This window comes from Delphinapterus leucas, chromosome 9, assembly GCF_059928025.1.
Source record: "Delphinapterus leucas isolate spDelLeu-1000000601 "Yukka" chromosome 9, BTC_Dleu_Yukka2, whole genome shotgun sequence".
Classification (NCBI taxonomy): Eukaryota; Metazoa; Chordata; class Mammalia; order Artiodactyla; family Monodontidae; genus Delphinapterus; species Delphinapterus leucas.
In genome coordinates, this window is record NC_143137.1 from 73,707,674 (window position 1) to 73,724,516 (window position 16,843).

The 16,843-nt window shown below is 36.2% G+C and overlaps 1 protein-coding gene across 1 annotated transcript in view; it reads left to right on the forward strand.

Annotated features, from left to right (window-relative positions):
• DNAH11 (dynein axonemal heavy chain 11) overlaps nucleotides 1-16,843 on the forward strand; it is a 335,983-nt gene that overhangs the window by 40,288 nt on the left and 278,852 nt on the right. The window contains exon 9 of the mRNA XM_089917707.1: nucleotides 15,418-15,534. Coding sequence (XP_089773833.1) covers nucleotides 15,418-15,534 — 117 coding nt within the window. The remainder of the gene's footprint in view (nucleotides 1-15,417; nucleotides 15,535-16,843) is intronic.

The following is a 16,843-nucleotide window of genomic DNA, read 5'->3' on the forward strand; positions in this document are numbered from 1 at the left end:
GAGGGGAAATGACTTGTCTGAGGTCTCTCATTTACTTAGTGGTAGATCAGGGACCAGAAGTTAGGTCCCTAACTTTTGCATTTTCAGTTTAGAATATTTTAAACTGTTTCTAATATAACAGTGGACCTCAGTTTGGATTTGTCTCTTGTTGATGTATAGTGAAAAGGAACTTTCCATATTAACTCATTTAGATCTGATCATGTGGTGTCCATGTAACTTGTGTGTTTTATTTTAGCCTTTTCTTGAATCATTAGGTAAATTTTTCATCTACTTGAATATTTAGTTTCAGCTCATTCATTACATATGTTATTAACATGTATGTTGTCTGAAAAAGAGGGAAGCTTTCAGGTTTAAGCTGCTTCTGTTTTCTGTCACTGCCAGCAGGTTAGGAGCCAAGGAGTTCCTGTGGGCATCCCTGCAGCTCTAGGGTAAAAATAGCTTCATTTTAGTGGTTTGCCATGACAGTGAATCCCAGGTACCAAAAAAAAAAAAAGATTACCTCTAGTCATCATTGTTTTTTGTGGAATGTGAATTTATTCACTATTATGTGTATATTTGACCAAATACTTGACTCTCTGAAGTGTACAAGTACAGTATGTTAGCTTTGAAAGGACATGGTTAGCAAACTTAATCCCTCTGAACTGCTGACAGTTTTTGGGAAGTGGAGTTAATGGTAAGAAAGATATGGTCATTGTGTGTCCGGCTAATTTGTGGAAAAGTAGGAGAAACGTAGATCTGTGGTGATGATCTAGGGGATGCATGAGCTCATCCCCAGAGCCTGGTAAGATGTCTGTCACCCAGCAGGAATTCAGTGAATATGGACAGGATGGGACTCTTGGGAGGCGCTTGATTTAGCTCTTCTGAGCAACTAAGCAGAGGAGCGTGAAACCCAGCGTGCACAGGACTGTCGGGTGCATTCGAGTTGCAGGAGAGCCTTGATTTGCTCATGATTACAAATCCTGGCAGGTTTTCAGTGTGCCAGGGTTGGAGGACATGGCTAGGTTTAGCTGATATCGCTTCCCTGGTAGTGCTAAAGGTCCTGAATTTATCCCTGTGTCTGCCCAAACCCTGCACAGTCACAAACATAGAATAGAAAATTCACTTGCTCTTGACACACACACACACACACACACACACACACACACACACACACACACACACACACACACACACACACACACACACACACACACACACACACACACACACTTGGTATTTGTATCTAGTATAAAATGGGCAAGGCTTACCTGTGATCTCCAGATCTGGGTTAGAGACATCAATAACCTGCCCTCAAAGTTCCCCTTCATCCTTTTATCTGATTACTGTATCCTGCTTTAGAATATAATTTAAAAGCTCCTTGACTTTGATTATTCCTCGAAATCGAAATTTGAATTAACTAAAAGTTCACTTAATTGGTGTGCTTATGTCAAGGATGACCTTTGCTTTTTTTGAATGTGTCTTGGTTATCAGTGTTGCCTCAGAATATTGCAATGATTATATATTTTTGCTTAATAAACTGTTCATTTGGGGGCTTTTTAGCTGAGTTTCATTGTGTTCTGGTTTTTATGATGAAATCAGCTGGTAATTTTTAGGAGATATTATGTTAGCAAACTACCTGCAAGCTCATATATTCATACAGGTGTTTCCCCATGACACATGCCCACCCCATGCCCTTCCTCTCCCACTGCACACACCCCTCTGCATTCCCCAATCCCCATTGAATAGTGCTAATGTAACTGTCCAGTGTATCATAGTCAGCCTTCCTGCCCTCTGGTGTAGAAATGGTTTATATATGTTCTGGTAAATTAAAGAAACAGTGACTGGTAATTTGCTTTTGGAAATGCTGTTTATGTCTCTCTCTTCATTAATCTCAAGCCTATCAATCAGGCTTTGAGCCTTTATTGGTGTGACAGAAGTTCTGCCACTATGGTCTATTTACAGAAGATGGGGATTTCTCGGGTGTGTCCATAAAAATGTTCTTGAGTTTCTGAATTATTAATACTGAATATAAAGGTCACTTTAAGTATTTGCTTTGACTTCTTCCTATGGGACTCTTTGAGATCCAGACCATTAGGGGGAGAGACTTGCTTTCTAATTTATTTAATTGAAACATGTAACATTGTGCATATTTAAGGTGTATAGCATGTTAATTTGATACATTTATATATTTTAATAGCCAATGTAGTGATTATTAGCACCTCTGTCGTGTTGCATAGTTATCCTTTCTTTTTTAGTGGTGGAAATCATTAAGTTGTAGTCTCTTAGCAAGTTTGATGTTAGTGAATATAGACAACAATTTGTATCATATTGAACTTGATAAGAGACTTGCTTTCTTAATTGTATTTAACTGATGGGCAGGTGACTTGAGGCTCAGCAGCTTGGTTTTCACCGACATTCTGAGGTATAGCTTGATTAAATAAAATTCCCTAGATAACTAAGCAAGGATGGTGGATATTCTTGAGAGTAACCTCTTGGCTCCACTAGTGTCTGTTAATGAGTCCATTAATAATTGCTGAACAAGTGTTGGGTGCCAGGCATCAGGCCAAACCTTTACACACATTCCTGCTTAATTCTAGCTGTAACCCTGAGAGTGACTGCCCAGGTAGATGAGGATATGTAAATTACCCGAGATTACACAGTTCCAGGGAGTGGAACAGAGATTCCAACCCAGAACTCTCAACCTAGCACTTGTTTTTTTGTTGTGCCATGTCAGTTCTTTAGTGTTTATCTCCCTCATTGCATCTTCCTAGAAATGAAGGGAATAAATTCATCTGGGGCAACTGGAGGAACTCACCTGAGGACCTGTGCCCTGAGGTGGGGTGATCCAAGATGCTGTGGCTAGTTTCCTTTTGCCTGCTAGTTTTTAGTAGGAAGATTGATCCAGGTACCTAGCCCGCCATTACTCCAGGATCTAAAATTCACTTTAAAAGTAGTTATTAATCTGTACTAGCTCGTGTTCTAGTTCCTACAATTAGTTTTCTGTTCTGTTCTAGTCTCCTGAACTATTTATTAATTCTTCTGCTATTACAGTGTGTAGCATTTAAAAATTTTAACTACATAAATTTCTTATTAGTCATCTGCAGGATTTTCAGGTCTTGCCTGCTTACTTTTCAAGGTAAAATTTATTATTTAAAAACATTACTTGTTCTTTTGGAAAGGTAACATATGCAAAAATGCAAAAATTTAGTCCCCTTCTTATTCCCTGCTTTTCGCCCTAGTCTTTCATTTTTCTTTCCCAAGGACATCTAGCATTATGAGTTTCTTATATAATGTTCCAGTGATACATGATGCATGTACTAGTGTATACATGGGTGTATGTATTTTGAATTCTGTTTTTGCACTCATAGCATCCTCTACAGATCATGTATACCTTTTGTCACTTAATATATTTTAGCAGTCACTCTGTATCACTGCAATAGCATTACCTATTTTTAAAAAAACAATTGTATATTATTCCGTGAATTTATGTATTATTTATTTTTTAAAGTTATTTAAAGTAGTATATATCACTGTTTAAAAATTTACTTAGGAGCTTCTTCTGGGAAGATGGAGTAGATGTACTTTTCCGTCTTCCTCTAAGTACAACTACAGTACGGGTCACTATGTGTAAAAGACACATAAGAAGACTCTGAAAGGTGAAAAGAAGAAGACAGATGGACCCAAAAGACAACACAGTGATGAGTTACCTGAATTTCCTTCTTGCCTGAAATAATGCAGACCTAGAGGTGAAGACACTGGCAACCTGGAAACACCAGTGGACACAGACATTAAAAACCTCAATTAAAGCCTGATCCCTCTCAAGAAAGGGACAGCCTGGCAAGACAGAAGACTTGTAGACTGCAGTCTCTCTAGTCCAGAAAAATATCACAGAAGAAACTGTTCCCTACCCCCATCCATGCCAGCAAAGACTGTATGGGGAGACTAGACTTACAGCCAATCTGTAAAATGCTACCCCACCCAGTCCACACCTCCACTGGGGTGGTATCAGTGATGACCAAGTAGGGAGTCATGATTTTCATCCTAGCTAGCCAGTTATGTGTTCACTCTCTGTGATGTCAGTGGAGAACACATGAGAATCCTGAATTTCTTTCCTCACCCAGCAGCGTCCTTTACCCCACTAGGGTAGTGTCACAGGAAGCCTCTAGAAAGTCAGTGCTTTCACCATGATCAAATGGTAACCAGGTCACCAGTACTGTGACATCTGTTGAGACCACATGGGAAGCTGGAACACCCAGCCATAACAGGAGCTCCCCACCCTTAGGTATTAATGGTTGCTGAGTGGAGAAACTGGACTTCTGCCTCCACTTGACAGTAAAGGGGCCAGAGCAGTATTGTAGAATGCTAGCAAAAACTGAAGGTTTAAATAAAATCCAGTCTCATAATATGAAACATAGTATGAAAACATCCAGGTTCAATAAAAATGTACTCATTATACCAAGAATCAGGAAGATCTCAATTGAACAAAAAGACAACTAATAGATGTCACCATTGAGATAAGACATGTTAGAATTATCTGACAGGCTTTATAGAGCCATGCCAAAAATGCTTCAACAAGCAATTATCAACATAATGAAACACATAAAAAATAACCTCAGTAAAGAAATAGAAATTCTCAGCAAAGAAATAGAAGATATAAAAAACAAATTGGAATTTTAGAGCTGAAAAAAATTAAAATACACTGCATAGTGATTGAGTTCAGTGGCAGGATGGAGTGACAGAGGAAAGAATCAGTGGACTGGAAGATGAAACAATAGAATGCACTCAGTCTGAACAACAGAGAAGGTAGACTGAAAGTAAATGAGCAGAGCCTTAGGGACTTGTAAGACTGTAACAGATCTAGCACTAGTGTCCTCAAAGTTCCAGAAAGAGAGGAGAAAGACCATGAAGCTGAAAGTCTCAGAGAAGTAGCTGGAAACCACCTAAATTTGGCAAGAGACATAAACCTACAGATTGAAGAGGAAATCAGTAGCAGAAAGATAAACCCAGGGATAAACCCAGAGAAATCCATGCCAAGACACATCATAATTAAACTTCTGAAAACTGAAGATAAAGAAAAAAATCTCAGAAGTAGTGAGAGAGAAAGCACAACTTACCCAAGCGGAAAAAATGGTTTGAATGACAGTGGTTTTCTTATCAGAAATCACGAGGGCTAGAAGGAAATGGCAAAATATTTTTAAGTGCTGAAAGACAAGAATTGTTAACTCAGAATTCTCTACCCAGTGAAAAATACCCTTCAAGAATAAAGGGGGGGAAATCAAGAAATTCTTCACCAAAAAAAAAAAAAAAAACTAAGAATTTGTCACTAGTAGACTGATCCTTAAAGAATGGCTAAAGGAAGTTCTTAATACAGAAAGGAGGTGATAAAGAAGGGAACCTTGGAACAGCAGGAAGAATGTGGTGTGCAGAAATAAGTGTAAATACAATAGAATTTCCTTCTCCTCTTGAGTTTTCTAAATAATGTTTCATGGTGGAAGCAAAAATTATAACATTCTCTGTGGTTCTAAATGTATATACAGAAAGTATTTAAGACCATTATAAATGGAAGAGAGTAAAGGGATCAAAAGAGAAGGAAGGTTTTTTTCTGTATATAAAATTGTGGTAAAATGTATTTTACATTAAATTTAGCACTTAGACCATTTGTGAGTACAATTCAGTGGCGTTAAGTATATTCACAATGTTGTGCAACCATCACTGCTATCCACTTCCAGAACATTTCATCATCCCAAACAAAAACTTTACACCCATTAAATGATAACTCTTCATTGCCCCCTCCCCTTGGTACCTGGTAATATCTGTTCTACTTTCTCTCTCTATGAATTTATTTATTTTAGATATCTCATATGAGTGGACTCAAAATAATTCTTTTGTGTGTGGCTTATTTCACTTAGCATAAGCCTTTAAGGTTCATCCATATTGTAGCATGTGTCACAGTTTCCTTTAATTCCTTTTTAAGGCTAAATCATCCTTTTTAATTTCATTCCTTTTTAAGGCTAAATCTATTTTATATATATATATATATATATATATACTGTATTTTGTTTATTCATTTATTGATTGATGCTTGCTTGTGTCCACCTTTTTGGCTCTTGTGAATAATGGTGCTATGAACATTGTTGAGCAAGTATCTGTGTCGTCCCTGCTTTCAATTCTTATGGATACGTACCTAAGATTAAAATTGCTGGATCATATGGTAATTCTATTTTGAACTGTTTGAGGAATTTCCAAACTGTTTTCCATAGTGGTTGAACTATTTTGTCTTCCCACCAGTAATGCAGGATTCCAATGTTAGCACATCCACATCAACACTTACTATTTTTCACTATTTTGGATAATAACCATATTAGTGGCCATGAAGTAATACTTCATTGTGGTTTGGTTTGCATTCCATAATGATTAGTGATGTTGGTCATCTTTTCATGTGTTTATTAGGCATCTTTATGCCTTTGGAGAAATGTCTATTCAAGTCTTTTGCTCATTTTTGAATTGGATTCCTTTGTTGTTGGGTTGTAGGAGTTCTTATATTCTGGACATTAACCCCTGATCAGACGTATGACTTGAAAATACTTTCTTCCATTCCATGGGTTGTTTTTCAGACCCATGGTAGTGTCCTTTGATGCAAAGTTTTTAATTTTGATGAAGTCAAATTTATCTTTTGTTGCCTATGCTTTCAGTGTCATATCCAAGAAATGATTGCTAAATCCAATGTCATGAAGATTTTCTCCAGTATTTTCTCCTAAGAGTTTTATACTTTTAGCTCTTACATTTAGGTCTTTGATAAATATTGAGTTAATTTTTGTATATCTTGTAAGGATCCCACTTTGTTGCTCATAACTAACGTATAGAAGTGCAACTGATTTTTGCATCCTGCAACTTTGCTGAATTACCTCTGATAGTGGTTTTGTTTTGGCTTTTGTTTTGCTTTTGGTGCAGAATCTTTAGAGTTTTCTAAGTATAAAATCATGTCATGTATTAACAGAGATAATTTTACTTATTCCTTTTCAGTTTGGATGCCTTTTATTTCTTTTTCTCACCTAATTGCTCTAACTAGTGTTTCCCTAGCTAGTGTTGAATAGAAGTGGTGGAAGTGGAACATCCTTGCCTTGTTCCTGATCATAGGGGGAAATCTTTTAGTCTTTCATCACGGAGTATGATGTTAGCTGTGGGTTCTTCATAGATGGCTTTTATCATGTTAAGGAAATTTCCTTCCATTTCTAGTTTATTGAGTGTTTGTATCATTAAAGGGTGTTGAATTTTTTTTTTTTTACGTCAGTTGAGAAGATCATGTGGTCTTTTCCTTCATTCTATTAATGTGGTCTACTGACATTGATTTTTATTTGCCAACTTTCATTCTGGGAATAAATCCACTTGGTCATGGTGTGTGATCCTTTTAGTATGCTGCTGGATTCTGTTTGCTACTTTTTGTTGAGAGTGTTTGTATCACTGTTTATAAGGAATACCAGTCTGTAGTTTTCTTGTAATGTCTTTATTTGGCTTTGGTGTCAGGGCAATATTTACCTGACAGGATGAGTTAGGAAGTGTTATATCTTCAATTTTTTTTGGAAGGGTTTGAGAAGGATTGGTATTAATTCTTCTTTAAATGTTTGGTGGTATTCATCAGTAAGCTGTCTGGTCCTAGGCTTTTTTGTTATTGTTGAAGTGTTTTTGACTACTGATTAAATCTTCTTACTAGTTATAGGCTTATTCAGTTTTTCTTTCCTTCACGATTCAGTCTTGGTAGGTTGTGTGTTTCTGTTTGTTCATTTCATCTGTGTTATAGAGTTTGGTGTACACTTGTTCATAGCATATTTTTATAATCCTTTTTATTTCTGAATTACCCAGCATTCATTTTAGTAATTTGAGTTTCTCTCTTTTTTCATTAGTCAATCTAGGTAAATGTCAATTTCATTGTTTTTCAAAGAGCAAACTTCTGGTTTTGTTGATTTTCTCTATTTTTCTGTTGTTTACTTCCTTTATCTCTATTCCAATCTTGATTTTTTTTCTTCCTTTTGCTAGCTTTGGGATTAGTTTGCTCTTCTTCAACTCCTATAAGGTGTAAAATTAGGTTATTCCTTTGAGATCCTTTTTTAATGTATATGTTTACAGTGATAAATTTTCTCTTTTAACACTGCTTCTGATGCATTCCCTAAGTTTGAGTATGTTGGGTTTTTTCCCCATTTGTCTCAATGTATTCTTAATTTCCTAGATGATTTCTTCCTTGACTCATTGGTTGTGGGAGGTAAGATTTTATACTTTACTTGGACTGATGATAGATGGCAACATTAGACACTGATGTATATATAACGTAGTAAAGTAATATTTAGAGCAATATAAAGAGACAAACTTAAAACACTATAGGTACATCAAATATAATGCTAAAAAATTTCAAACAGAGTTGCAGAAAAACAAGAAAAAACAGAACAAATGGACAGCAAATAAAATGGCAGACTTAAACCCTAACATGGTAGTAATTACATTAAATGTAAATGGTATAAGTACACCAATACAAAGACAGAGATTAGCAGAGTGGATTAAAAAAGTGACCAAATTATGTTTTCTTTCAGAAACTCACTTCAAATATAGTCATATATGCAGATTAAAAGTAAACAGAAAAAGACATACCATGCAAACATTAATCAAAGGATAGCAGTAAGGAAAGCAGTAATAGCTATATAAATATCAGGTAAAGTATACTTCATAGCAGGAAAAAAAAAAAAAAGAATACCAGGAAGGGACATTATGTAATGATAAAATAAAAGGGTAAATCTACCAAGAAGACATAGCAGTCCTAGATGTGTATGCATCAAACAACAGAGCAGCAAAATATGTGATTCAAAAACTGGTAGAACTGAGAAGGAAAATAGACAAATCCACAATTCTAGTTGGAGACTTCAATGCTTCCTTCTCAGCAATTGAAAGAATAAGTAGATGAAATATCAGCAAGGATATAAAAGAACTCAGTACCATCAACCAGGAGGATCTCATTGACATTTATAAAACACTCCATGCCACAACAGCAGAATTCACATTATTTTCAAGTGCTTGTGAAACATGTACCATGATATGCCATATCCTGGGCCATAAGACAAACCTCAACAAATTTAAAAGATATGACATCCTACATAGTATGTTCCTCGATGACAGTGGAATCAAACTAGAAATCAATAACGGAAACCTAACAGGAAAATCTCTAAACACTTAAAGATCACATTTCTAAATATTCCATGAATCAAAGAAGTAGTCTCAAGAGAAATAAAGTATAGAGAACTGAATGAAAGTGAAAATACAGTATATCAAAATTTGTGGCAACAGCTAAAGCAGTTCTGAGGGATAGTTATAGCACTAAATGCATACATTAAAAAAGAAGAAAATCTCAAATCAATAATCTGTTTCCACCCTAAGAACCTAGAAAAAAAGGAGAGCAAAGATACAAATCAGTCAGAAAGAAGGAAATAATCAGAAGAAGAGCAGAACTCAATGAAATTGAAAAGAAATAATAGAGAAAAGTCAGTGAAAGTAATTTAGTTCTTTGAAAAGACAAAGCTCTAGCAAGACTACAAAGAAAAAAAGACAAATTACCAATATCAGGAGTAAAAAATAGCTACAATTACATCCTCAACAGATATCAAAAAAATGGGGAATACCAAAAAACAAAAGAATAACATCTACACACATAAGTTTGATAACTTAGATGAAATGAACCAATTCCTAAAAAAATTAGAACTACCACAACTCACTCAATATGAAATAAATATTTTAAATTGAGATATAATTGACATGTAACATTGTATTAGTTTTAGTGTGCAACAGGTCCCTGGTCCACGGCTTCTTAGGAGCTGAGGCGCACAGCAGGAGGTGAGTGTCAGACGAGCGAGCTGTGCTTCGTCTGCCACTCCCCATCTCTCACATTAACACCTGAACCATCCCCCACCCCGGCCTGGTCTGTGGAAAGATGGTCTTCCATGAAACTGGTCCCTGGTGCCAAAAAGGCTGGGGGCCCCTGGTGTACAACATAATAATATGATACATGTATATGTTGTGAAATGATTGTCACAGTAAGTTTACTTAACATCTGTTGTCACACATAAATTTTTTCTTGTGAGGGTGAGATAATTTGAATAACACTATAACTATTAAAAAAATTGGATTTGTGATTAAAGACTCCCCCGAAGAAAATGTTCATGCTGAGGTTGTTCCTAGGAGAATTTTACCAAATATTTAAGAATTACAGGCACACCTCAATTTTTTTTTTTTTTTTTTAAACAAATCAAAGGTCCATGGCAACCCTGTGTTGAGCATCATTTTTCCAATAGCATTTGCTCACTTCGTGTCTCTCACATTTTGGTAGTTCTCACAATATTTCAAACTTTGTTATTACTGTATTTGTTATGGTCATCTGTGATAGATCTGTGATCTTTGGTGTTATTACTGTGACTTACTGAAGGCTCAGAAGATTGATAATATTTTTTAGTAATAAAGTATTTTTCAATTAAGGTATATACATTTTTTAGACATAATGCTATTGTGCATTTAATAGGCTACAGTATAGTGTAAATATAACTCTTATACACACTGGGAAACAAAAAAAATTCGTGTGACTTGCTTTATTGTGGTAACCACTTCATTTCAGTGTTCTGGAACCCAACCTTCAATGTCACCAAGTTATACCTGTGACACCAGTTCTACACAGTCTCTTCCAGAAATACAAGTGAAGATAACACTTTCCCATTTGTTTTACAAAGCTAGTAGGTTTTACTCTGCTGCCAAAACCAGCTAAGACAGTGCAAAGAAGTGAAAAGTGCAAGCTCTTATCCCTCATAAACATAGGTACAAAATCCTTAAATTATTAGCAAATAGAATTCCACAGTATACAAAAAGAATTCTACACCATGTCCATAGGGGGTTTGTTCTAGGGATGCAAGGCTGGTTCAATATTTGAAAATCAGTGTAATCCCAATATTAACAGGTGAAAGAGAAATATCATAATTGTGTTAATCGCATTAAAATTTTTTACTGGAGTATAGTTGATTTACAATGTGTTTCAGGTGTACAGCAAAATGAATCAGTTATACATATTTATATCTATTGTTTTTCAGATTCTTTTCCCATATAGGTTATTATGAAATATTGAGTAGAGTTCCCTGTGCTATACAGTGGGTTCCTATTAGTTATCTGTTTTACACATAGTAGCATGTATATGTCAATCCCAATCTCCTAATTTATCACTTCCCTCCACGTTTCACCTTTGGTAACCACAAGTTTGATTTCAAAATCTGTGAGTCTGTTTCTGATCTGTAAATAAGTTCATTTGTATCTTTTTTTTTTTTGGGCCACACTGCATAGTATGCAAGATCTTTGTTCCCTGACCAGGGATCAAACCTGTGCCCCCTGCAGTGGAAGCACAGAGTCCTAACCACTGGACTGCCAGGGAATTCCCCATCTGTATCATTTTTTTAAATTAAATTTCATATATAAATGATACCATATGATAATTTGTCTTTCTCTGTCTGACTTAGTGTGATGGTATCCACATCCATCCATGTTGCTGCAAATGGCGTTATTTCATTCTTTTTTATGGCTGAGTAATATTCCATTGTATATGTGTACCACATCTTTATCCATTCCTCTGTCAATGGACGTTTCGGTTGCTTCCATGTCTTGGCCATTGTAAATAGTGCTGCAGTGAACATTGGGGTGCATGTGTCTTTTTGAATTGTGGTTTTCTCTGGATATATGCCCAGGAGTTGGGATTGCTGAATCATATGGTAGTTCAATTTTTAGTTTTGTAAGGAACCTCCCTACTGTCCTCCATAATGGTTGTACCAATTTACATTCCCACCAATAGTGTAGGAGTGTTTTCCCTTTTCTCCACACCCTTTCCAGCATTTATTGTTTGTAGATTTTTTGATGATGGCCATTCTGACCTGTGTGAGGTGATACATCATTGCAGTTTTGATTTGCATTTCTCTAATAATTAGTGACATTGAACATCTTTTCATGTGCTTTTTTGGCCATCTGCATGTTTTCTTTGGAGAAATGCCTGTTTAGATCTTCTGCCCATTTTTTAATTGGGTTGTTTGGGGTTTTTTGGTACTGAGGTGTATGAGCCGTTTGTATATTTTGGAGATTAATCCCTTGTCCGTAGCTTGCAAATGTTTTCTCCTGTTCTGAGGGTTGTCTTTTTGTTTTGTTTATGGTTTTGTTTGCTGTGCAAAAGCTTTTAAGTTTAGTTAGGTCCCATTGGTTTATTTTTGTTTTTATTTTCATTACTCTAGGAGGTAGATCCAGAAAGATACTGCTGTGATTTATGTCACAGAGTGTTCTGCCTGTGTTTTACTCTTAAGAGTTTTACGTTTCCAGCCTTACATTTAGGTCTTTAATCCATTTTGAGTTTAGTTTTGTATATGGTGTTAGGGAGTGTTTTAATTTCATTCTTTTACATGTAGCTGTCCAGTTTTTCTAGCACCACTTCTTGAAGAGACTGTCTTTTCTCCATTGTATATTCTTGCCTCCTTTGTGATAGTTTAGTAGTTTAAACACTTCGATGCGTTAAATTTTTGACTAAATTCAACATCCATTCATGATAAAAACTCTTAGAAATAGGAATAGAGGGGACCTTCCTCAAATTGATAGAGTATCTACCAAAAGCCTAAAGGATATTTTACATAATGGAAGGGACCTGCCTAAATCCCAAACACATAGCATATATTCGGCTGCCTACTCAGGATCTCCACTTAGATACTTAATAGATGTCACCAACATGCAAAACTGAACCCCTGCTTTACCTCTCCCCATACCTATTCTTCCTTGTCTTCTCCAACTCATTAAATAGTCCATATAATGTACTACTTATTACAAAACCTTGGGGTCATCCATGATCTTGCTCTTTTCTTATGATAAACATCAGATAAACCCTGAAAATATACCCGGATCTCATCTTTGACCCGGGTTATTGCATTTGCTCCTAAACCTCTTCTTCAGCCCCTGTCTTGGCTCCATCAGGGTCTGTTCTTCACACAGCAGCTTGATTGCCTTTTAGGAGCTAAATCAGACCATGGCATTTCTCTAGCTAAAACTTCAAAATTTCCCACGTCACTAATAAGGGCAATTTTGGAGTTTTTACAGTATAGAAAAAATGGTTTTCAGTAATACCAGCATATTGTTTATTCTTCAGTAAGTATTGAGAAACAGCTCTGTGCTGGGAACCTCATTAAATATTGGCACTGTCATGGCTACTATACTCATAGTTTATACACATGGCTACTATACTCATAGTTTAAAATCCAGGGGGAGAATCCAGGTTGGCAATTATACAGTGTGCTTAGTGCTAGGGTATGAAAAGTACAGAGTACTATGGGATCATTTGTGAAGGGCCCCTTTCCAGAGGAGGTGAAAGGGAAACTGAGACAATACTTGAAAGATAAATGGAACTGAAAAAAAAAAAAATGAAGCAAGTGAGGAGTAGGTGAAAAGAAAGTGATGAGCAGAAAATTGTATTACACACAGAGAATGAGTATGATAAGGCAGGTGTGGCTAGATCCTAGCGTATGAAAGGGGGAGAGGTACTGGAATAGTTGGGAGCAGTAAGTAGGGCCCAGATCACAGAGGGCTTGTAGGTGAGGTTAAGACTTCTAGACTTTACCCTAAGAAATTAGGATTCTGAATTGAGATAATGGTGAACTGTGAGTACGAGAGTGACATAAGATTTCTATTTTAGAAAGCTTATTTAGATTGCAGTTAGAATGATGGGAGAGATGAGATTAAAGGCAAAGAGAGTAGTTAGAAAATTGTTAACAGAAATCCAGCTAAATGGTAATGGTGATCTGGAGGGTGATGCCTGGACTAATGAAGAATAGGTAGTTAGGAGAAAAGATTGACAGCAGTTGACCGAGAGAGGAAGAAGTGAAAGAGATTGCCAAAGTTTCTGTTAGGGTTTACAGAATGAGGTGTGGCTTTATGGAGAGGATGATAAGTTCTGATTTGTATAAAATAAATTTCAATTATCTGTGGGACTTCCTAGGGGAGAAGTTCTATCAGCAGTTCTGAATTCAGGTTGAGTGACAAAAAAGAGGTTAGGAGAGATATCAATTATGGAAATGAACGTTTGTTTCCTCCCTGAGATCTTATTTGCTGATTGTTCAAATAATCTTTGAGAATCTTAAGTGGTATGTTCTTTGTTGCCACATGAGTAGAAGAGTAAGTTAGGCTTGTTTACAACTTGTTGGGCATTTGTGTTTACTTTTAAAAGTCAGTGAGCCTTGAATGAAGAGACCGTTTGGCCCTACTTCATAAGTGGAGACTTCCTCTTGATGCTAAAGATGACATTGTTGTATATGACACATAGTGCTCTAGAACTTTGCCGTTACACTGTTTTATAGTGTGTGTTCAATTCAGCATAAGGTGCATTCCTTCATACAAACATCCAGAATCATGCTTGGAGTGTGGACTTTGGAGCCAGGTTACCTGGCTTTAAATTCTGGCCCTGCCATTAAGTAGGGGTAAGACTGTGGGCATTAAACTTCTTTGAGTTTACTTTGTTGCCTACAAAATGGAGAAATATTACCTACATCATGTGGTTAGAATTGAGTTAATAATGTAAAGCATTTAGAATAGAATTGAATAGATGTTAGCTGTCATCATTATTATCAATAAGAGGAGGCTCAGTTTATGGTGGTAACAGAGGACTTCTTTATGTTAAGTGTGTGGCGTGCACTCCTGGGGCGGTTTGACTGGGAAGCCCAAAGTGTTTCTGAATTTCTGGGACTTCACTGAAGACTGAATTGTAATGCTGTGCAGATGATGGTTACTCTTTCACTGTTTCATTCTTCGTAATTATGGGAGTGGGTGTTTATGTATTACGAGAAAACTCGGGGTTGTTAACTGCATATTAATAAGAAACTGGGAAAGTAGGAAGAGTATTATCTTTTGTCTGTATCACTAATGATGCTTTCTTACAGACAGACCTGTGGATTTTAGTTCTCACTTGAAGAAATAGTGTTTCCTGGCAGGGTTTCTGCTCCATGAAAAACGAAATAAAAGACTTCCTGTTTAAACTTATAGATGGACTAAAGTTATAAGACGGGTTCTATTTTTTTCCTTTTTCTTTTCTGAAAAGCTTTGCTTTTTCATTTATAATCAAAATAGTATGGAGAAGGATAGAGTGATAGGCCACAGTACTAATGTTGGGGTCTGAGCCAGTGAAAAAGATTGTGGGAATGTGAGCTGAAAGTGCTAAATGTTCAGTGCGCCTATAAGGCTGCCACTTGAATAATTAGTCAGGTACAGCTCTTTCTTTGTCTTTCCTGGAATCCTATGAAAAATAAATTCATTCACAGAGAGAGAGGTGTCACACTTTTGTGGTTGATATTTTCACTGTTGGATTCTTTCCTGTAAACTAATATTTTATTTTGAATTTTATAGGAATTTGAAAATGATTATGTTGTGTTTAAGTCCAAAACTTTGGATTTTGAAAGAAGGCTCGGGACAATTCTTTGTGAAGCTTTCTTTAACTGCAATGGTCTGGAAGCTGCATTTAAGGTTAGTTCTGAAGAAGTTATCAGGGAAAAATGTTTTACTAGTGAATAAGACTATTGGATGAAAAGAGGAAATACATTCCTTTCTCATCCAGGTAAACTCTTAACTAGTCACATTCTCTTCATATGAAGCTCACTGAATTATAAACTTTGAATAATGCACTAATGAATGATGAAGTTTACTTTGGACAGAGTCAGTTTTAGGATACTTGACTATTGATCTTTGCTTGAATTCATTGTTTCAGCTTTCATTACCTTTAGAGCAAGTTTGGTATGGCCTGTGAACTATCAATTCAAAATTAAGCTACAGTGAAAAGTGAAAACTCTCTGTTAACTCAAGAATTTCTTTTCTTTGCCATTGTTTACATAGGTTGGGTTCATCTGCCCACTTTATTAATCTGACTGAAATAAATAGCAATTTATACACTGTTTTTCATCAGGCATAAGACACTGTTGATTATCAGACACACCAGTGTTTATCAGCAAAAGAATATGCTGCCAAAAAATTATGATGCTGTGGATTATATAACATAGTCTAGTTTCAGAGGTGTTAAAACATGAAAGAGTGTTTGTCATAGAATTGATGAAATACAGTATAAACGTATGAATAGTTGCAGAAAAGAAAAGCATCCTGAGAGTCCTCCCAAGTAGAAAGCTTGTAACGTGGGTAATCGGGGCACCTTGTGAAACTTGCTTGTCAAAGAAGAGAATTGCAAGTCAAGCGTAAACTTAGATGACATCCCCAAAGAGGAATGAGGCCTCAGTGTCAGCAGAAACACAGCTAGAGAATCACGGACACAATTCATTGAAGATGGCAGTGCAAAACAGTATAACAGGCACAGACTTTGTCGGAGATACTTGTTTGATTTTGATCTTAAAATTCAAATAAATGGGTCAGATGGCGGTTAAGTGGCTAGTGTCTTCTACCCCCATCAAGCATTTTAACAGAGAAGTCACGAGACTCAAATAGTTCTCTCTTAAGAGCCCTTGGATGAAACTGAGATGCTGCCAGCTGAAATATATAGCCTGTTGTTATAAAATAACACCACCTGTCATCCCATCTCTCAGAAATTACTATTGTATTTATTACTGCCCTTCCTTTTCTTTGACTAGATATGCATACATATTTCTCTTTGCAAAAAATGACATATTCTGATCCTTGTAATCTTTTTGTAACCCTTTCAGGAAGCAGTGAATCATAAAAATTTTTCTTTTGTAACAATTCAACAGTATTATTTTTAGTGGCTATGTAGTAGTCTATCGTATTCTCTGTAACTGGACCTCTTTTCATGCTTTTAGAAATAACTTCAAGA